General features: G+C 40.9%; 1 protein-coding gene across 1 annotated transcript; it reads right to left on the bottom strand.

Moving 5' to 3' along the window:
- Positions 1 to 21,202, bottom strand: LOC118825424. The gene is made up of 14 exons (XM_036596009.1): positions 21,143 to 21,202; positions 19,998 to 20,160; positions 19,244 to 19,425; positions 17,062 to 17,154; positions 14,820 to 15,024; positions 12,206 to 12,393; positions 12,000 to 12,097; positions 10,055 to 10,239; positions 8,629 to 8,831; positions 8,098 to 8,260; positions 6,101 to 6,210; positions 5,199 to 5,318; positions 3,078 to 3,225; positions 1 to 865 (listed from the first exon to the last, which is right to left on the bottom strand). The coding sequence occupies exons 1-14, from the start codon at positions 21,200 to 21,202 to the stop codon at positions 861 to 863; spliced, it is 1,923 nt and encodes a 640-aa protein (XP_036451902.1). The 3' UTR covers positions 1 to 860.
- Positions 21,203 to 22,731: the final 1,529 nt, after the last annotated feature.

Below are 22,731 nucleotides of genomic sequence, written 5' to 3'. Positions count from 1 at the left end.
ATCATTGCCCCAGCACTTTTTATCCTCTTTTAATTATTTTGTCTCTCCTTTTGTTCCCCTATTGTGCTCAATTTATTACCTTGTAACCTAGCATGTATAAAAAACTTCCTAAAATAAATGTCTAGAAACTAAACCAACGTTTATACATGCAAAGTGTTACAGAAGTGTAAACTGGATTAGGAGAAATATTAAATTTAGTATCTTCAAGGCATCTTCACTATTTCACATTAGATTCACTGCCTGAAAGACATTTTCACTTGCTAAGAAATGTACTGTTAACAATTAACTTTGCCAGAAAATATCACTAAAAGCATTTCTCTTTCCACACAGCCTGAGTCCAGATCTGACAGGTAGAGTTCCTGATGTCTTCTCCTCCGTAATCAGGGCCACTGGACATCAATCTGAGTCATAAGTCCCGTTCACTACATTTCACGTTTTACGACCCTTAAGTCTGTATTGGCCTCAGGCCAGGTCCAGAACGGGAAAAATGCACTGGCCTGTTTTTATTGAGGGCTTTAAATGTTTTTCAAGTCGAGGTTAAAACCGTGCTCACATTCATTTGCGTGTAGTGAGGTCAAAGTTGTAGAAACCCTGTTAAACCTAAAAGTATTTCCTCAAGCGGTAGATTTTAGCTCTTGAAATTTGTCTTAAATATGTAGTAACTTTAGAAGGTTAGAAGCGCTTTAAAACTCATTGCTGAGGTCAGATACAAGCTTAAAATAAAATGTAAAAAAGTAAAAAGGTCCATGAATCAGATAAATTGCAAAGTAGGAAAGATGTGAATGAGGCTCATGTTATGTGAAACAGCTCAGGTCAGTGGACACGTCGTGTTCAGCTGAGGCGAGCGCTTCACAGCGGCCTTACGCTGCGAATAAAAGAAAAAATAACTGCAAATTGGTAACATTTCTCATTTACACTCACTGGCCACTTTATTAGAAACACCCAATGTGTAGCTCCACTTTGCCGGGGTAGAGCTAGAGTCTGTAGCTCATCTGGTGATAGTTTGTGTTAGCCATCCTCTAGACCGCAGAAGGCCTGTGGGCCAAATCAGGCCTTTGGCACATTCCTATCTGGCCCTCGAAATTATTTTGATTAACTTGTTTCACAATCCGCTGCACTACAATCCCCAGCATGCACTGCAATGTAATGTGCGCTCCCACTACCCCAGCAACAATCTAAGGGATACCATTCATGTCACTAAACACACTAGCTGCTTTTCAGCTGTAGTTCTACTAATACTAACACAGCAGCTCAGAAACTGATCCTAAGTACGAATGAACTTCTAGCAAAGATGGCAGATGTCTAGATTAAGTACGTTGGGTAGGGTTAAACGACCTACCTCCTGGGGGCTTTAAAGAGGTTTAATAGGTATCTGCAGTTAATGTAGCTTAATTGTGCCAAATCTTTCAGGGGGCAATGATGGAGCCTTGTTGGCATAAACAAAGATTTCTCTTAAAGCTACAAAACTACAGTATTTGTGGGCAGCGATGTCCAGAAATGCACTGTAAATCCGTTCTTGAATAACATTATTTTGGCTCTACCATGACTGAACAATCACCTGTGGTCATCAACAGTAACAGCTTTGACACAGCAAGTCGAGAAATCTAGCTAGTTGTGTTCCGATTAACCCCTCAAATGGCCAGGGCCTGCTTTTATTACACACTTCTATAACCTAAGAGTAGCTCAGCCAGTTTGCACTGAAGTCCCTGTTGTTACAGAATAATAAGCCTTAGTGTGTAATAAGCCTGGGATTTTAAGGGGTTAAACAAATGAATGTAGGCATAGCCTAGTAGTACTAACTACAGTAACAATGCACATCACATAGTTACCCACTAGATGGCACTAGATTTTTAGCTGCCCCAGTTATCCCTACACCTGGGGCATGTTCAATCTCAAAACGCTGCGCAATGTTTTGCTTCGGTTTCCGAGTCGAACTAAAAATACAGTCCTCTACAAATGCAGCTGATGCAGCTTGGTGAATGCGACAATTCAAGATGTTAGAAGACGTATTTTGGAGTATTTAACACATATTTAAACTCATTTCAGCAGCCAAGAAAATGACGCCAAGAATGGCCCTCTTAGCTGCTTACATAACACAACAGAATGTTCAACCCACCACAGTTTCTGTTTAACCCTCTACTGCATGCATTAGAGGGCAATTTAAAAAACAAAATAATCAATTCACTTTTCTTGCATAATATGGACCTGATTATTAAATATATTTTTTTAAATAACAACGTGTGTAGTGGTCCGTCTGGTGTTTGTTGCCTTGAGGCAACATTGTGCGGCAATGGGATGAAATGATATAGATCCTCGTTCCCTGAAGCGGTAAGATCTAACTTGTGACTCGCTAAATCCATCCCACTGTTGCACAATGTAGCTTCTAGGCAGCAAACATATTTCTGCAAATTTGAATAACTAAATTATATTAAATGTTTAAAAAAATGTTTAAAAGTGACCACTAAGAGACAGTATGACTAGATACATGCTTTTTATTGACTTACTTGAACTCTGCCCTTTATTGTCAACCCTATGTTGTTGTTAAATATGTATAATGTTATTGTAAAGTGAGAACAATGTTTGTTGCCCTGAGGCAACATCGTGTAATAGAAGGCTAAATAAATGTTTGGCAGGGCTGAGCGTAGCTCAGGTTACATATGATGAAAGCATGTTAGTGCCAGCCCTCCTGGAACCCATTCTTGGCTGGATATTTTTGGGTGGTGGACCACTCCCAACCTAGCAGTGACACTGAAACAGTAGGTGAATGGTAAGGTGTCCCACTACAATGTCAGTGTCACTGCAGTGTTAGAATGGTCCATCACCCTACTAGCTGTCCTGCGGTCAGAAACTGGGTGATGAGGGTGACTGATGTATTGCTCATAATAACAGTTGGGCTGCAGCTAATTCTGCATGCAAGTAGTGGTGCAGTAGGGTTGGTGGAGCTCATAAAGGGACCGATGAGTGGAAGTACAAGGTAGGGTTTCTGATAAAGTGGACAGTGAGTGCACTGCATTCACACATATACATATACAAACACACAAACGGCTGTAAACCTGGAGGGTAATAAGGATACTAACCACACTGTATGGGCAACTCCAGAGGAACGTAGTTTCTATGGCACAAGTGAACGTAGGCTAAAGCCAGCCTGCAGAGAGTAGTTCTGGACGCATCTACAGAGTCACAATGTCTTCGTTCACAAACTGTAAGGAACTGCTCAGGGTCTATCTGAGAATGAGAGAAAGGACATGATGACATCACTAAATAACAGAAAACACCACAGACTGTCAACTAAGGGTTATTAACATAGCATTTTTTATGTCCCTTATTCTTCCAAAACATAATTTAATAAATACATGACATTTATTGAATTATTCAACAATACCTCTTTAATGTAAAACAATTTTCAGTGAATCCATATACAATTCATTTTCAGGGTTGTTTTTTTTTTGCCTCCAAAAGTCTAAAAATGTCAGGTGGTGCAACCGTCCCAGCCATATATGCTGATTAAGTAAACTATGAAAAAAAGGTAACGTAGTCATATAAAATCCTAAATAAACAGTTTGACATGATTTTATGTTTGAAAACTTTAAAAATAAAAACCATGTTGTAAAACTTCTGAAGTACTGAAAAACCTTAAATTTCTCAACTATCTCAAATGTCAAGAAAAACCAAAGGACTTTTATTTTGACATGCTTTTACATGCTTTGACATGTCCAAGGGATCCTTATGATGCAATGCCAAGGTCAAATTTTGGATGAAATATCAGTTTATGTCAGGTGGTCTGACCTCTTAAAAAACATGAAAATGTGTAATGGTTATTAATAATGTTTATTTATTTGAAAAAAAAAATTAAGTATAAACTCAAGCTCAAGAACCAAGGTTTGTAAGGATGTCTAAGTAATTTCACTTGAAATTAGTATGAAAAGTCAGGTGGCACAACCGGTAAATGTCAAATGGTGCAACCAGACCAGCAGTTTTAATAACTGAAATAGGCACTTAAAACCATTGATAACACTCACTATTTTAAGATCTAGATATATGCAAATTTTTAAAACTTTGTTACTGACCCTTAAATGACTGTATTACTAATCATATACTGATATTCAGTTTATTTGAAACCTCCATCTTGCTGTACAATTGTCTCTCCATCCCTATGCGTTCAGGGCTGGGATAGAACCAAAATGGTGACCACCTGAAGAGCCCTTGGGCCTGGTTTGAGAATCATTGCTCTAGCTCTCATCAGGGGTCAGTTTCTGACCACAGAGCTGCTCTTGGCTGCATAGTTTTGGGTGGTGGATGACGGAAAACTTCAGCCACACCGCTGTGCCTGATACCATCACATGCATTACAATGTCAGTGTCGCTGCTGCACTGAGAACGATCTACCACCCAGATAACGCTGCTCAACAGCGGTCCTTTGGTCTGAAACTGACCAGTGATGAATGGGGTATAATAAGGGGGGTGATAAACTGTGCAGCAACAGATGGGTTACAGTCTGTAACTGTACACTTACATAGTGACCTATAAGTTAGGTGGATTTCATAAAGTGGCCAGTGAATAGAAGCACAAAGTAATTGTTTCTGATGAAGTAGGTCAGATGTTAAGTGTACACTGTATATTCTAAGACTGTCCACTCTCAGCACTGCAGTGATACTGACATGGTGGCGTGTGTTGCACTGGTCTGAGTGGATCAGACACAGCAGTGCTGCTGGAGTTTTAAACACCTCAGTGTCACTGCTGGACTGAGAATAGTCCACCAACCAAAAATATCCAGCCAACAGCGTCCTGTGGGCAGCGTCCTGTGACCACTGATGAAGGACTAGAGGATGACCAACACAAACTGTGCATCAACAGTCGAGCTACTGACTTTACATCTACAAGGTGGACTGACAATGTAGGAGTGTCTAATAGAGTGGACAGTGAGTGGACACAATGTTAAAATCTCCAGCAGCACTGCTGTCTCTGATCCACATGTACCAGCACAACACAGCAGTCCTGTGGTGGTCCTGTGGGGGTCCTGACCATTGAAGAGCAGGGTAACAAAGAAACAGATGGACTACGGTCTGTAATTGTAGAACCACAAAGTGTTCCTATACAGTACGAGGAGCTGATCAAATGGACAATGAGTGTAGAAACAAGGTAGGTGTGGCACTTGGATCAAATGCCATTTAACAGCTAGCAGGAGAGGCTGATAGTTACCACTCTGAAACAGGGGCTGAGGGGAGAAGTGACGGAGGAGAAGAGGAGTGTGCAGGATGGAACCACTGTGGTCCATTTCTGGCAGGTCCCAGATCTGGTACCGTTGCAGCTGGAACTGGCCTAGAGCAACACACACAGCCATGACCTAAGCATGTGTTGTTATGCATACCTTACATGCAGGCAACTACTGGGCAGATGACTCCTACACTAAAGCCTCCTGCCCTTATACCTGAGTATATCTCACAAATCAAGCGCTCAAGCTTTGGTTTGACCAAAAATCAAATGAACGGTTTCCTCCCTGGGCTACATGAGGCGGCTAGCCAAGCCATGTTTGGTGGTTCCTAATAAAAGTTTCCTTCTTTATTCTTTCACTTCTTTAGATATGAGGCTAATGTCGTTTGCACAAGGCTAAATGGTGGCTATAGCCTTCTTTTACTACTACATTAGCTCTACATAAGCCTGGTAGCGCCGGTGCAAAACTAAACAAGAAGACTTTGGACACTAAGCACACCTCGGCTGATCAAGTAAATCCAGGGTGTGGGAAAAACTGTAAATCTCACTTCTGGCTTAAATTATCCATCTTACCGAGAAAAGCTGCTTTGTGAAATACCCTGTGGTATTCTGTTTTAAACACAAAAAATAAACTCTCTGCATGATAGCACTTTAAACTGTTTAGTTGCATTAGATTAAACAATGTCCAAAATTAGACACTGAAAAACATGCCTATAATGGAACAGTGGACCGAGATTGATTGTGTCAGCAATAGAAACATGACTCACGGCTTGTAATCGCCTCTTGTAATCACCACAAAGTGGAAGTGGAATGCCATATGGCCACTCTTTCTGGCTGCCCTTCAGTCTCATGTGCTAAACATCTGTGGTGTTCTTTAAAGGGGCTCTTACCTGCCAGTCGTCAGTGAATTCAGCCAAGCTCTGGGCCTGGGAGCCGTCCGGCAAAGGATACTCATTCCCGGCCTCGTTGTCATTGGTGCCAAGAAGTCCGCTGGCTGTCCCTAATGGCACCAAGATAAAAGAATGAGCTAGACGACGATGTGTAACTGAACTTAAGAGGTTTGTCAACAAGTGCAACAAGCAAAAGGCACCCTACGACAGCCGGAAAGACTGGCTGACCTGGATCAAAATGAACGTGATGGTATAACATACGTGTCAGGCTCCAGTCCTCGCGGGCCAAAACACTGCAGACTTCAACATGTTGCCTCAATAAACACATCTGATTCAGCTTATCAGCTCATTAGCAAGGCCTTCATGAAGTGAATTCAGAGCGGTAGATGAGGGTAAACGCTAATCTCCGCAGCACTTTGGCCTGGAAGTTCCCCAGTTTGACATGCCTGGTACAGCATCGTATAGCACGTTGAATAAAACAGGGCAGCCAGTCACCACAGCTGTGAGCTTTTTTCCATAGGGAACCATGTTTCGTTTGTCTTCTTGTCCCCCAAACCAACCATTATGGTTTGGCTATTTTATGCCATCAATAAAACACTTACCAGTCACTATATAAAGCAGTCAAAGTAATATCTGGTCAAGAGTGGTTCGGAGGTCAGAACCTGACCAATCATGAACGAGACAGAGGACGGTTGACAAACTGTGCATGCTACCAGATGACGGTTCCACGCATATTGCCTAGGGTGGCAACCTGTAAGGGGTGGTACTGGCATATTTCTTCACAGAAGCTCCTCAGACTGTGCAGGTTATGTGTGTACCCACTATCCTCCTCCATTAAATTACGTTTACTGGCTGCTGTCAGATGCCACATTCCCAATCCCCTACATCGCTATGATTGCTTCAAATTTTCCTCAATCATTATGTTGCACTCTGGAATACCCATAGTAGGGACAATCACCAAGAAAGCTGGATTGTGGATGGGATGGGGCAGCAAGTGAAATTGCACATAAGGCGCTAAAAAAGGTCAGGCAGCCACTAAGCCAGGCAGGTCAAACCCGGTTACCTTCCGGGCCAAAGTTCTGCAGATATTAGCATCTACCCTCATATAATGCTCTGAATTCAGTTCATGAAGGCTTAGCTAATTAGCTGACGAGCTGAATCAGGTGTTCTTAATGAGGTGCTGAAGTCTGCAGTGTTTTGTCCTGTGAGGACTGGAGCCTGACACACGTGCACTAGGCTACAGTCTAGGGTTAGGGTTAGGGTAATTGTCTATAACTCTACACCTATATAGTATAACCTTCTAGGCGCCCGTGCATTAAATTTTCTCAATGTTTCTATATATGTTTGTCTATCTTTGTGATAATGCAAGAAAACATTTCCTGAATCTGTACAGTCACTCTTTCCATTCCATCTCATCACGAGATCGTATGTGACTCATATCTGGGGTTATGAGCCTGTGAAGAGGGGCTGAGATACACATCATCTGTGTTTCACTGTTATAACTAATACATTTTGTGTGTCCGTCTACATTTTTGTGTAAAACTGACCAATGAACGCTCAGGAAATCACTAAGGACTGACCCATCATTCCAGAAATCCTTCATTCTTCATAAAGTCCACATCGGAGACACATGTGAAATAGTGTGTAAAGAGTTTACAGCCGCTGAAGTTGCTGCAGCAGTTTTGGAAAGTCACGAAGAAGATATTGGAGCATTTTGATATGAAACACATGAGTATCATGTTAAGTGTAAGTGCCTTTAAAGGCGAAATTGGCAGGATATACAAACATCGATATGCTCTTAGACCCCAGAGGGCTAATAAAGCAGATGGTACACATCATAATTGATGAGAAAAAGGTTTATTTAATATTCCATACTCATCTAATATTCTGTATATTATTCTATGTAGTTGCTTTTGATTGAGATTTGATATGGTAAAAAGTAAGAATCAACTAATTCGCTAACTGTCCAGAGGAACATCAACAAGTAGCCATCTCACCATGTAGCCAGCCATCCAGAGTTACACTGCACACGTTCAGATAGGGGTCACATGACACCGACAGTCCTCTTCTGTTGGACACCGTTAGTAGATTCAGCTCCCTCATTATGGCCACATCAGGGTTAGTGAAGGGTGGGTGTATGTTGCGGCAGTCAACCTCCACCTGATAACAGAAGATTAAAGTCCAGTTTATTCAAAACAGCTACTTTATACTTCTAGTCACTGTCCACTTTAGCTCCACCTACCTTACAGGTTCACTATATAGGTGTACAATTACAGACTGTAGCCCATATGTGATGACCAGGTATTATTCATGTGGTGGACCATTCTCAGCAGTGACACTGACTCTGTGGTCAGAAACTGACCTTTGTTGAAGGCCCAGAGTATGGCTAATACAATATATCAACAGATACAGTCCCTAACTGAACACTAGCAAGGTGGAGCTACAAGGGAGGGGTTCCTAATAAAGTGACAGATGAGTGGACATTTATTACACAGAATAAAGTGGGTGGATTTATTTTGCACACATACCTGTTCATTAGGATGGATTATTACAGTGGTGTTTTTCAGCTGCACCACTAGAGAGCGCTGTTTTGGCCGGCTAGCTTTGAGAGTGATGGTGAAGGTGTTACTTTGGACATCAGCTGCCAAGATAAGATCGCAGGAAGCTGGGAGCTCCAACAGGTGTCCATCAAACGATACTGCAAATTCATCTGCTACCAGAAATGCTTGATCTAGACAGGGGGGAGATATATCAGGGAAAGTGGTCTAAAATAAAGAATTCACAAACACAAACAAAACACAAAACGAGTGCAAAAGAATGGACTTAAAAACAGTGAGTGACCAGATTAACCATGCAGGGTTCAAGTTTCATCATTTCAATCCAGTTTCCAATTAATCTGTTTAAGAATGGCCCTTTTTACAATAGACATTGTCCCAAAACTGCTTTCCAGAAACATGGATCCAGCCTCTAATAAGCAAGTTGAAGGCGATACTGCAGAGGTCAGCAACCCAAATGTTAAAAGAGCCATTTTGTCCTTTCAACAAAAATCAAACCACCTTGGGAGCCACTTTATGTCCATTTTACCACCTTTGCTGAAAGTATGTCTCAGTAAGTGCTGATGTACTAGTACAGGCTAAAAATAATGCTTTTCTCGCATCTCCGGCAGGAAACTTTTCCTCAAAAGTAGAACGGTTTCTTGTAAAATGTCCCTCAGTGTTTGATTTTTACGAGGCTGAAGTCGCTTCTCATTCGCCAGCTTTTTTTGTATATTCCTGTTCCACCTTAATTGGTGCCTGAGGCACCAGAATGTATCTGCGGCACCATTTAAGGTGGAACGGAAAAAATTTGAACAGGAAGCTGGCGAATGAGCAGCTGACTTGAGCTCTGTGACGTTTTAGTGTTTGACAGTTTCTCATTGCAGATCTTTCTCTTTGCCTTTTCGTTAGATACTAGCTTGGCATGTTGTCTGCATTGCTATAGTGACCAGCAGTCTGCGCAGGTTAAAGTGTGAATTAGCAGTTCTACATTAACTCCAGAGTTTAAGACCATTGAGTGTTAAAACTGTGTTGAACGATCAGCAGAGCCTTTTTTTACTGCAAAGCAGGATTATTTTATTTTTACCTACAAAGCTAATTCCGCTGTGGAGCCACAACAGGGCAGTGAAAGAGCCGCATGTTGCTGACCCCTCGAGAACCATCAAGAGGAACGAAGATTCAAAAGTAGAAACTCCCTAATCCTGAAAAACAGCCAGATTGATACTGAAGACTTTTCCTCCTATGGTCCGCAGTGCAGTCAGGATACTGATAGGACAGTTTACATCCTAAAGACACGCCTGGTTAAAAGTCCTCTATCATAGGCTGATCATTAAAATCCCTGAGGAATTTAGATGAAGCTTGTTCGTTGCAGCAGCAGTGAGAACAGCACAAGTGGTTAGAGAGACATCCAGAGACTCACGGTTGAATGGACTGTCCATCAACCTCCTCTTGATCCTGTAGAGCTCAGCAGTGAGGCTGGCTGAGTTCAGTGCTAAGAGGGGCTTCAGGAGGAACTCCTCCAGTAGAACCTCCACCACCCCGGACACTGAGCCCTTTGGCCAGGGAGTCTGTGGCAGAGGTAGTCTCAGTCTCACTTCCTCGCTACTGCAGAGACACACAGCCGATTAGGACATCAAAAGTTTATACACTGTTCCAGTAAGTATGAGTACAGTAAAATTGATATATTTTACTTACGTCATCTATAATAACTTTTTAATTAACTTGTATGAACTTTTGTGAATCTATATGAAGAATGAACATTTCTCATTTTTTACTTTGGGAGGCTTAGTTGTCATATAACCCCACCTTGTGGAGGCTGCACTTGAGCCTGGATAACTCTAATAACCGCAAATATGTATTTATATTTATTAGTAATTTACTAATAATTAATAATTTATCATTATTCAGACCCGAGGTGCCAAACTTTGTTCCTTCAGGGCCAAAGCCTTGCAGAGATTCGTGTTTTCCCTTGTCTAGCGCTCTGACTTCAGCTCATAATGACCTTGCTAGACTCTGCAGAGCTGTGTCCCAGAAGGAACCCAGTCTGACACCCCTGATTTAGAATGTCATTGCAATTCATTGATGAAGTCTTTTCTTTAGCGCCTAAACCTTTTAGTTTGCTAAAGTAGCCTCTGTCCTTCTGATTACCACTGTTTGAGTAATGCTCATTTTTGTTAGGGCCCCAGTGGGGTTTGTAAAGCAGGGGGCTCCCCTAACAAGCATGCACATGAACATTTTATAGTGCCCTTCTCTGAACAGCAGGAGGGTGAGGTAGAGGAGACAGGGCTGCTGTCCATGTGAGGAGTGTTAGCACTTTCACTCAGTGAAAAGAAAAGACATTTGTGTTAAAAGCAATACCAGAGTGGGTAATCGGGAGAGTCGGGAGGTGGGCCGGTAGCATGTTGAGCCGGTTACTGTAAGCTAATGAAGTTTCATGCTTATATGGTCCTTTGCATGGTAAGACAGTTCTTCAGATTGATCAGTGTGTTGTATGTGGTTCTGTATAGAACCTTTTTTAAAACGTTTCATGTACACTACCGCTCAAAAGTTTGGGGTCACTTGTGATAATAATAATAATTGTTATTCAGTAATAACTCATGCAGTGAAGACTGAAATGTTATAAAATAGAAACCGATGCTTTATTCACAGTTTACAGTATTTTGGGAACAATATAAGGATAGGACATGGTAAAAAATATGGAAGTGTTATTAAATAACAAGCTATAATTTTCTGTTGAATTTGTTGTCAAATATACAAAAATACTACGAATAAATGCTTAATTAGCGAGATTTGGTTGTATGAGGCACTGTGGAGGTCAGTTTCTTTATAAGTTCATTCACAATGCTGTACAGATTCCACTTACAGCTCCATTTATCATTGTAAACGTCTTCATTTTTGCAGGTTCCTACAAACTGTTTACATTATTTTAATTCATTTTATACACAAATCTTCAAAGAAATCGGTTTTGCATGAATGAAATCAATGGCCCCAATCTTTTAAGTGGTAGTGTAGCACCAAAAAGGGTTCCTCTATCTTTACCAGCTTGACTTTGTAAGAATATAAGAACTCTTGTTGGTGCAATTTAGAACATATACAACACATTCTCCATAAATCTGAAGAACTATTCACCATGCAAAAAACAACTTAAGCATGAAATGGTTCTATATAGAACTCATAGTTCTAAACAGCACCATTGCCCTTATGTAAGAACCCTTGAAGAGCCTTCTTTTTTGTAAGAGTGCACATTTGAGATTATGATTAAAGCTATTTTTCATTCCTTTACTACATTCTGCTTAGACTTTATCGAGCAGTTTAAGCTCTTACACAACTGACACGAGCCACTTTAGTCCAGATTTGCAACCCACCTTTTGGAGAACTTGTACATGTAGGCTAGCTGCCTCCGGATCCCCACTAGCGCTGCAGCCAACCTGGCCTCGGCCCAGTGGACTGTCTGCTGGCTGACCTGGAGAACAGGGCACCATGTAGCTCTTTCACACCCCTCTGTTACTCTGACAGCTCAGTGAGAAGTCTAACTGGAGTTCTGATATGATATGAATTGTCTCTGTCTCACCAAGTCCAGTGCGGCGATCGTGGTGTGGACAGCGGTCAGGGACGGCACCCTCAGCTCGTGGTTGTGCAGGATGGCAGGCAGCAGCTCCTCCAACTCTCTGCGCCACAGCTCCAGACCCTGCTGCCACGCCGTGTCCAGACGCTCTCCCGTCACATCGTGGTAAGCTCCAGCCAGTGTGGCCAGCGGCTCTGTGGATAAAAGAATCCTGATAACTTCAACACAAGCGTAAACTCACAAATATGCGCATATTAATTCACAGAAAAATCTAATATCATCTATTGTTTAATTTAATAATTGAACGTCCTCAGATACACTGATATATTATTAATGCCAGTGTGTTATTTTTACCCCCATACTGTGGTAAAGGACAGGTATACACTACAAGACGAATGTATTTTTTTTCAGTTATATGATTCTAATAATAATTAATAATTCTGATAATAACAATAATGAATGATTTTTGATGATAATAACTGATAATAATTCTAAAGTTTTCATAATTCAATGTATTTAATTAATGTTAGATTTATCTCATTATTTCTTTAATAATGTATTTATTTATTTTAACTTGTTTATTTGTTATTTTAAATGATTTTTAATGTATTAATACTATTAATAATTTTAATAATTAATATTCTAACTGCTAATAATTAATACTTTTTAATAATTCAATATATTGTTTCCAGACTGTAATATGATGATTCATATCACAAATTCACAAAGTTTTATTGCAGGTCTAATCAGAGCTGCAATAAAATGGGAATGTTGGGGTGCTGAGGGGGCTGCAGACCCCAGATTTTGGAAAAGTACCACTGCAACTGCTAAAAAAAAATTAATAATTATCTCTATAATAATTATCTAGCACAGTAAACACCCCTGTGAATGATTTAGAGTGGAATGTGTATGTTTATGTTTTATTTATATATTTCCAAACACTGAATAAGGTGACTGAAAACAAGAAAACTGTTTTCTCGAGTTAACTTGATGACACTAGAGTTCACCTTCTTATCAACGTCTTGGTTTAATCAAAAGTTTTCCTAACTAATATTTTTCAATTTTGCATCTCAGTACAGAATCGTTAGGTAAACACTAATAAATGTATTTTTTTTACTCACATTCTGTACTAGCTCAGACTCTTTCCACCAGACCATCCAACCAGGCATTTTCTGTGCTTGGGCTCCCAGTTACAGATGGCTGTGGCAACACTGGGGTTCAAAGTCCCAACTACAGGTGGGGGTGAATAATTAGTCCGATGCATCACTTGAAAGCTACTGAAATTTCTCAGATTTCTCTGTTCTTTAATGTTTAAACATTGTAAAAAATACACTACTGCTCAAAAGTTTGGGGTCATTGATTTCATCCATATAAAACTAATTTCTTTGAAGATACATCTATAAAATGAAACTTCTTACAAGTTACAGGAAACCTGTGAAAAAATCCCTAAAAATCTCAAATTCATAGCGTTTATGTGAGAACAAATTTCAATAAACGGACAAGCTTATTATTTACTAACACTTTTTTACCATGTCTGAACTTTATGTTGTTCCTAAAATACTGTAAGCTGTGAATAAAGTATTTGTTGTTTGAACTTTGAAAAGTAGTGTGGTAACGTGTGGTGCAATCCAATCTGGTCCTGGAAATTATTTTGATTTTCTATTATTATTAGCCCATTTCCCATCCACAGCACTACAATCCCCAGCATGCACTGCAGCGTAATTTGCGCAGACACCCCACTCCCAACAACAATCTATGAGACAGCAATTTTCTACCTAATCGCGCATGTCATGTCACCAAACACACCAGCTGTGTTTCAGCAGCAGTTTAACCAGCACAATAAACACTCAGCAGCTCAGAAACTGCTTGAGAATGAATGAACTTGCAGAAAGAAAAGATGTTAGGTGTCGGGACCAGACACACAGGTAGGTTTGACAGACCTACATCATGGGGACATTTAAAGAGATTTAACAGTTATCTGTAGCTGATGTAGCCTAAATATATCAAGCATTCACATGTAACATTTGAAGATTTACTACAAGTGGCTATATTTTGCTGTTGATGTTTTGGTGTATTAAAATATAAACACTCTCCGGCCCTCAGATTTGTTGAGTTTGACTCCCCTGATCTACAGTAATGCCTTCCTAAAAGAGGATAGGTGGTATTGAAGCAAAGGGGGGACAAATTTGCTAATTATTTTGGAAAAAGTGCTGGATAAGCAGGTGTCTGGATACTTTTTGGAGTCTGTCAAGGGTAAGTCACCGATGAAAAGCCTTTTTAGTCCTGGATTAGCCCCATTAACTTCCATTCCTCATGCCTATAATTCAATAATAAGCATTATTATTACTAAACAATATGCCTTACAATGTGGATGTGTATGAAAGGGGTTCTTCTATGTGGACAACCTGACGTTTAAGGGGTTAAGCCTTTTCTAGGTCAGGGAAACTGACCCATAAACTCTCAAAATGATGTTCAAATTAACAGTAGACTTATTGTGTTATCATTACTTCAACACAAATTGTGTTTTAACACATTTTACTGAAAGAAGATGGAAAACCAGGCTTGGGACCGAGTGAATTAGATGTGCTGCTACCGGCTAAGTTCCATGGGCTCTACTCACTCCTGAGCTCCTGCTGGACCAGCTGAGACATGTGGTGTAAGAAGTGGAGTGTTTGCGGCAGGCTTTGGGTCAGCGTGTGGCGGAGAGATCCATTGGTCCAGACGCTCCATGGGACGGCCGCTCTCTGCAGCAGCAGCTTCTCGGCCCTCTGGGTCAGTCGCAGCGGCCAGTCACACAACTCGTGTAAGGCCACACTGCCTCCAGCCTGCACACATATCAGATACATGTCACATACTTCTTCTACGAGCCTCTTACCCATAGAAGTTACAGTTATCATCAGCAATAATAAACACTGCAATTTCATGTTAATATTTCTCACTTCACAGCTCACAAAAACGAGCGTAGAAATTCTGTCAAAGGTGAGGATTCAATCTGTTTACATGCAGAAGTGTTGAAACATAAGGTATTTTATTATGAATTTGAATTGAAAAAGTGATTGTTGTGTAGAAAAAAACACCAATTTGAGGAAACTTGGCCCATTCCTCCTTACAGAACTGCTTCAACTGTGTTACACTGTTGGGCTTTCTTGCATGACACCTTAGGTTCTGCCTCAACATTTCTATTGGATTAAGGTCTGGACTCATCATTCCAAAATGCAACATTTCATCTGCTTTAACCTTACTTTGTAGACTAACAGGTGTTTTTAGAGTCACTGTCTTTCTGAAGGACACACCTTCTGTTGAGCTTCAGTTCATGGATGGATGCCCCAATATCCACCTGAAAAATGTCTTGATACAATCCAGAATTGATAGCTTCATCAAAAGATGGCAAGCTGTCCTGGTCTAATAGCAGCAAACAGTCCCAAGCTGCGATCCTGCCACCACCATGTTTCAAAGTTGGGATAAAGCAGTTTGCATTACATTTGTGATATATTGACAGCCTAACTGTGAATTAAAAGCACACTAGGAAGTCCTAGGTAAGACATGCAGCAGAGCAGACAGGCGGACGTCTCGTGTTGTACTTGCTTTGGCCAACAGAGGGGGCTGCTGCTGCTATCTACTGACCACTTCTACCACTCACTCAGTTTTAGAGAATACTGCTGTGTAAAACTTGACCAGAGTCCACAACATCACCACAAATGTCTTTTCAAAACTAAAGGTAGGCCAGGGATTAAAAGCAGGGGGGGTTACGGGACTTGAATCATACCAGGTGATCATTTGTATGGGCAAACAATGCACTTCAATGCGGCTACCATGCCATCTACAAATAGTCCACCATTTTTCAAAACTGCGTCACTTTTCCAGCCATCCATATAAAACATATGGTAGGTGTTGAAAGCGGCCATCTCTGTCTCTGCAGAACTGGAGCTGCCCAGGGGTTGTTTGGGGTCTGGCCATCTTGGTAGGCTATTATATGATTTTCTGACATGGTTTACAAACGTACTTAGTTAGTACCCAATTTTATCAGTCGGCCTTTGTCATATTTTATTACAGTACAAAAGTTACCATGGACAAAATACATGAAACTGGAACTGCCCTTTATTGCATAGATAAAAACACTGGATATTTTAATGATATATTAACAGCCGAACTGGAGATTTCCCCAGGGACCTGGTCATTTGGGGGAACTTTTCAGCTATGCTCACTTCAGCATGGCATAGTCACATCCATGGGCTAACAGCTGCTTGGATAATGTTGATGAGTGGACCATCTTCAACACCTTAATGTTGGTGGATCAGTTTGTTCCCATTGTAATAAGTCCGCTCTCTCCTACATGTAGCACAAAATTCTCATGGTTGTCCGCAGACCTTTTCACTACAAGATCACATCTGGCCCCTCGAAACCACATTCAACCTAAGACTGACACTGATGTGTGTAAACTGACCAATAATGAATGGGGGGAGAGGGCAGCTGATAAACTGCAGCAACAGATTAGCTACAGTCTGTGATTGTACACCTATATGGTTGACCTATAAGGTAGTTGGAGCTCAGAAAGCAGAAAGTAAGTGGAAGTACAAGGTAGGACTTTCTAATATAATGGATGGTAAGAGTGTTTCTAAATGGACGGACTTTACTATGACCTTCACTCTTCACTATGACCTCTTCTACATTTCCGGTCAATGAATCTTTTTTTGTGCCGCCTTCTTTTTGTGCCGCCACATCTCACGCATATTTATGAATTTTTATATTAAAAAAGTGGGTTACAGTCATTATATAACCCATAAAAGCTTTCTAAACAGCCAGTAAATCTTGAAGACCACTGAATATAGTTTTCGTGCTTCCTCTGAACATTTCCCGCTAACCTGTCTCCTGAAGTCCAGCAGAAGATTATGCAGTCTTTGAACTCTGTCCAGCAGCTTCCTCTTCATGTGTGAGCCCAGCTGCTGGAGCCGTGCCTGCGAAGAAAGTGCTTTGGGTCAGAAATGAGAAAATGTGGCATTTATGGGGGAATATGGCAGATATATGGATGGTACGCTGCTCATCAAAAGTTTGGGAACACCAGGCCTTCCTGTTTTCTGAGTAGTGATTGATTTGCACTGTTAATTCTCAGTTATGGGAGAAAACATACCTGCTAAGTTCCACTAATGCAAAACAGCTGTTTGCTAATATATCGGCTATATTTTGGAACACTCGGCTTCATGTTTACCAAAGTGTCTTTCATGGTTTAGTCACAGCGTATGATCAGACGGTTACCTCACCACTGACTTTTCCAAAATACTGATTAAGATCCATTTCCTTCTGTTCCTGTGTACGAGTTACAGTTTCCTTAAACCGGTGGTCCTCTTTTTACCCCATTTTAGCCATAACCCCCTCCATCCTGACTCCCCCTGAAACACACTGGAGAAGATCTTTCTTCATATTATTGCACGCACAGGGGTCGTGAACTTCACAGTGCCAGTACATTAGCTCTGGAGTCCATGTCTGTTATGAATATATGCTGCATTGCTAGTTATTAATATCATACCCAGCGCAGGGATGTAGCCAGAACCTTTTTAATGGGGTGGCCAGGTTAGACCCTACTGTTAGTGTAGTTAGCTAATAATCCCGTAATGTCGATACACATAAAATTGGCAAAAAGAAGAGCTGAATGCTGCCCGACAGCCACTCTGCTGAGAGACTGTTTTAACTTATAATAACAACAAGTTATGATTGAAACATTATGACCACCTCCTTGTTTCCACGCTCATTGTCCATTTTATCAGCTCCACTTACTGTATAGGTGCACTTTGTAGTTCTACAGTTACAGACTGTAGTCCATCTGTTTCTCTGCATACTTTGTTAGCCCCCTTTTACCCTGTTCTTCAGTAGTCAGGACCCCCATGGACCCTCACAGAGCAGGTACTATTTGGGTGGTGGATCATTCTCAGCACTGCAGTGTGGTGGTGGTGTGTTAGTGTGTGTTGCGCTGGTACGAGTGGATCAGACACAGCAGTGCTGCTGGAGTTTTTAAACACCTCAGTGTCTCTGCTAGACTGAGAATAGTCCACCAACCAAAAATATCCAGCCAGCAGCGTCCTGTGGGCAGCGTCCTGTGACCACTGATGAAGGACTAGAGGATGACCAACACAAACTGTGCAGCAGCAGATGAGCTATCGTCTCTGACTTTACATCTACAAGGTGGACTGACAAGGTAGGCATGTTTAATAGAGTGGACAGTGAGTGGACACAGTGTTTAAAAACTCCAGCAGCACTGCTGTGTCTGATCCACTCAGACCAGCGCAACACACACTAACACACCACCACCACGTCAGTGTTAGTGCAGTGCTGAGAATGATCCACCAACCAAATAGTACCTGCTCTGTGAGGGTCCATGGGGGTCCTGACTACTGAAGAACAGGGTAAAAGGGGGCTAACAAAGTATGCAGAGAAACAGATGGACTACAGTCTGTAACTGTAGAACTACAAAGTGCACCTATATAGTAAGTGGAGCTGATAAAATGGACAATGAGTGTAGAAACAAGGAGGTGGTCAGAATGTTATGCCTGATCAGTGTATATTATCTAATTAGCTGTTTGTTTTTTTTTCCGCTCCCATCGCTGATTCCCTGAAGCTAACCCCATGAGAATCACCACCTCAGTGCTCTACAAATATCACAGAAAAACATGAACAAAATATAAATTCAGCTTTTTTTCATTTTTCATTTTCACCACCCACCTCATTCGGTGATACTGTGAAACAGTTCTTTTCCAACCTATCGTTAAAAGCCCAGATGTGGTTTAAACCCCTGAAAGGTTTGAGCACTTATGAGTCACAACAAGGTGATAAAACTTTGCATGGGTTAAGTTATTATTCCCTAAGTAGCATTTCTGTCAGATATTTCTTCACGTCTTGCAAAGGAAAATGGCAACATGTCAACTGCCCTCTGTGTAAACTGTGAATTATTGTTGGATAAAGTAAACGATCATTTGTAATTTAAAAAAAACTGGGAAATCTAGGTCTCTGAACTTTTGAGGAGCAGTGCTTCTACCTTCTTTTTCGCCTCACCTCTGTCGCCTGTAAGCACTCCTCACACCCTTTGGCCTGGAAGATAAGGCTGTGATTGGCTATCCCCATGGAGATGAGTGCTAGAGTCTCATTCTCAATGCCACTTCCTCCCCTTTGGGCCTTGAGGGTCAGCCAGCGCCGTCCATCCAAGCAGAGGGTTGTTCTGAGGTCGTCAGACGAATCTGAGAGAAGATGTGTAACGAAGCGTCATTTTATGGGCTCAACATTAGTCTTATATGTCTATAATTATTCAGGAGGAGCCACAGGTGAAAAGGATCTGACTTAAATACAGTAGCGGTCAAACATTCGGACACGGCTACTTACTGAATGGTCTTTAAATTATTTTTTCCCAGTTTTAAAATAATACATACTGTAGTAATAACACTCCAATCAGAAATACTGGCCTTCTGCCAAACAGAGCTATTTAGATCCACCCAAACAGCAACATAACTAATTGGCTCAATCACAAATAACATCAAACTACATTCCACCAATTCCACTTTTGACGAAGCACATCATTTAATGATTGTTGATCATATTTTTTAGGAATAAATTCATATGTAGGCATCAGCTCAACTATTTACAAATTACAAATTATTTATATATTTAAAGCACTTAGCATTTACATATGTCTTTAAGATTATGAGCATCATACAACATACATTTAACCAGGTTCCTCCAAACTTCTGACTCATCCTGTACATGAATACATTTTTCCTGGCAGGCAAAACAAAGAATTCCAGTGTAAACTGACCGCTATCGTGTCCAGCAGCAGCCTGTAAGCAGCGTTTGCCCAGTGCGGCCTGCAGCCAGAAGAGCTCAGTGCGGTCCAGTTTGGCCTGAACCTGTATTCCTGTGCTCCTGCCTGAGGAATGTCCACTGCCCCCCAGCTCAACGCTCCAGTTACCGACCTTCCACTGCAATACACACAGCACAGTGTATCAAAGCTCAAATATCTGTACTAAGACTGTATTTATAACTATTTCCATTTCCATCGCATCACTGGACCACACACAAACCAAAGGTGAGCTCTGGCCCAGTTTAACTCCTGATTATATCATGGTCATCAAGGTCACATTCCTCTGGATGTAAAACTCCAACCCACTAGTTTGAGTTTCTTTCAAACTAGAATTTGTGGTCACACTTTATTTGGATGGTCCACTGTAGGTGCTCATGTTGCCTTAAATATTCAATTAAAGGTGGAGTAGTTGATTTATTTTAGAAAGATTTTGTGTTATATTTCTTGAAATACAACATCGGTGTGGCCTTCCAATGGTGGCAAAACCTGAGGGAGTTGAAAGGCCTGGAAAGCAACACCAAAGTTGCTAATTTTCTGTTGGACTGGTAATTATCTGGTTTCTTATGTTTATAGAGGAATTTGTTATTTTCCTAAATTATGTAGCCAATGAAGCTAGCTACTTATTCAGCTACATTATGTATCAGTCCAACATATGCATTTTTACCCCTTCCCCTTGTTTTCAAGTGTCACCTTGCCCCTTGGAACTGAGTTACAAGGGTTAGTGGTGGAAATCTTCCCTATGAAATGGGTGGGGTAGGATTTTTTTTCATTTCCGGTTTCTACAAAATCACCTAGTCTAGCTTTTAATATCAGTTTATTTCAACATACCTTTTCTCTAACTCTACACTTAAAGCTATTTTTCTATGAAAAATCAGATTTACAAAGTTTTTTTCCTAACCTCAAATGTGGTCGATTAGCCAAGACATATTTGGTGCCTGCCTGTACAGTACTTATCTGCAATTCCATCCATTTCTACATGCAATCAAGGACTTCAGAAGGACTTTTCAGACATGTCTGGTGTCCAAAGTTCTGTCATTCTAATTATTCATCAAACTATTACTTTTTATTCCCTCTGATCATAACCTTGAAGTCAATCCAACTTGTAGATAAGCTATAAAGAACCATCCAAACGAAATGTAACCGAACTGGCTACTGCGCATGTTTGAGCACATATTTTTCCAACTAGTATGACCAGACTGAGCACTGATCATGCATTAACTGTATGGTTAAGTGTGGACCTCAGTGAGCAGGGAGTAGTTGCTGCGTTGGCTGCTGCTGGCGTTCCTGAGGGCCAGGACGAAGGTGCTGTGCTGCAGGGCCTGACCGGACACTGACAGACCGGTGCGGCTGTACAGCAGGTCCTTTCCTGAGTTTACACGGTGAGAGCCAGACCAAGACAGACCCTGTGAGGAGTACAGTAATTACTACAAAGCTGAAAAGGGCAGACAGTCGGTATAAACACAAGCTGTTCTCAACTCACGATGTGATTCAGGTGTAAAACAGGTGTAATTTATCACAAGGCTGGTAACACATGCTCTAAATTAGAATGACCTAAAACAAGTGTGATATATATATATTTTTTTTTTTTCCTGAAATGCTGTAAAGAGACAAATTGCAATAAAATACAGACCATTTCTCTAAAGCCCATGGGGAGGTGGGGTAATGTGAGTTTACAAGAGGATGTCTGTCATGGTTATGAGCGATTCACATGGGATAAGAAGTATTGGTGTAAATGACAGAGATAGGAGTGGCTATTGTATTTATGTGCCATTTTCACTCCAGAAAATAGTAGAAAAGTTCAAATACTAAGATTAAATAATTTTATTTATTTATTATAAAATTATTTTGTTTACCCTAACCATTTACCTTTCTTAAGTTAATGTAGCATCGCCATTAGCTTGTAAATTCACAGCCAGTCGATTTGCACAAGATTGATATAAGATTGATATAACCTGAGGCTCTTTTTATGGCTCGTTTTACAGAAGATAAAGGCGATGGAATCGCTACTGAATCGGGAGCGCAGTCTGTAAAAACGACTGACATGGCGCATTCAGATGGGACCAAAATCACAGAGAAACGCTGGTAATAATTACGTTACCCCACCGCCTCAGGTAAAACTAATCCCGTCCCAACAGGTCTTTACTCTGTAAATTCAGTGCCACCTTAAATGTAGTTACACCTTAAATTTATTGCCACCTTAAATTTAGTTTGATTTTTATTTTTACTTAAATGGAGTTCCACCTCAAATTCTGTGCCACCTTAAATTCTGTGCCAACTTGAATTCAGTGCCACCTTAAATGGAGTTCCACCTTAAATTTAGTGCTACCTTAAATGCAGTTCCACCTTAAATTCTGTGCCACCTTAAATGAAGTTCCACCTTCAATTCTGTGCCACCTTAAATTTAGTTCTACATTAAATGCAGTTCCACCTTAAATTCACTGCCACCTTAAATTTAGTGCAAACTTAAATGCAGTTCCATCTTAAATCCAATGGCACCCTAAATTTGGTGCTACCTTAAATTCACTTCCACCTTAAACTCAGTGCTACCTTAAATTCATTGCCACCTTAAATCTGTCTCAAGTTTGGAATCGTTTGGGAACTGTTTCGAGGAATTCGTCGATGGCTTAGGGAGGACCAACCTCAGTGGTCAGCTTAGTTAACATTAGTGTGGAAGAACAAGGCACAACAA

This window comes from Colossoma macropomum, unplaced genomic scaffold (genome assembly GCF_904425465.1).
Source record: "Colossoma macropomum unplaced genomic scaffold, Colossoma_macropomum, whole genome shotgun sequence".
Classification (NCBI taxonomy): Eukaryota; Metazoa; Chordata; class Actinopteri; order Characiformes; family Serrasalmidae; genus Colossoma; species Colossoma macropomum.
This window is presented reverse-complemented; position numbering and strand designations above follow the sequence as displayed.

Coding starts and splice junctions, on each gene's coding strand:
- LOC118825424 (XM_036596009.1), bottom strand. CDS start 21,202: ATGCGCAGTAGCCAGTTCGGTTACATTTCGTTTGGATGGTTCTTTATA. Junction 12,394..14,819: donor GGTCCAGCAGGAGCTCAGGA/GTGAGTAGAGCC, acceptor TTTTATCCACAG/AGCCGCTGGCCACACTGGCT. Junction 8,261..8,628: donor TAATCCATCCTAATGAACAG/GTATGTGTGCAA, acceptor TTCTGTTATCAG/GTGGAGGTTGACTGCCGCAA.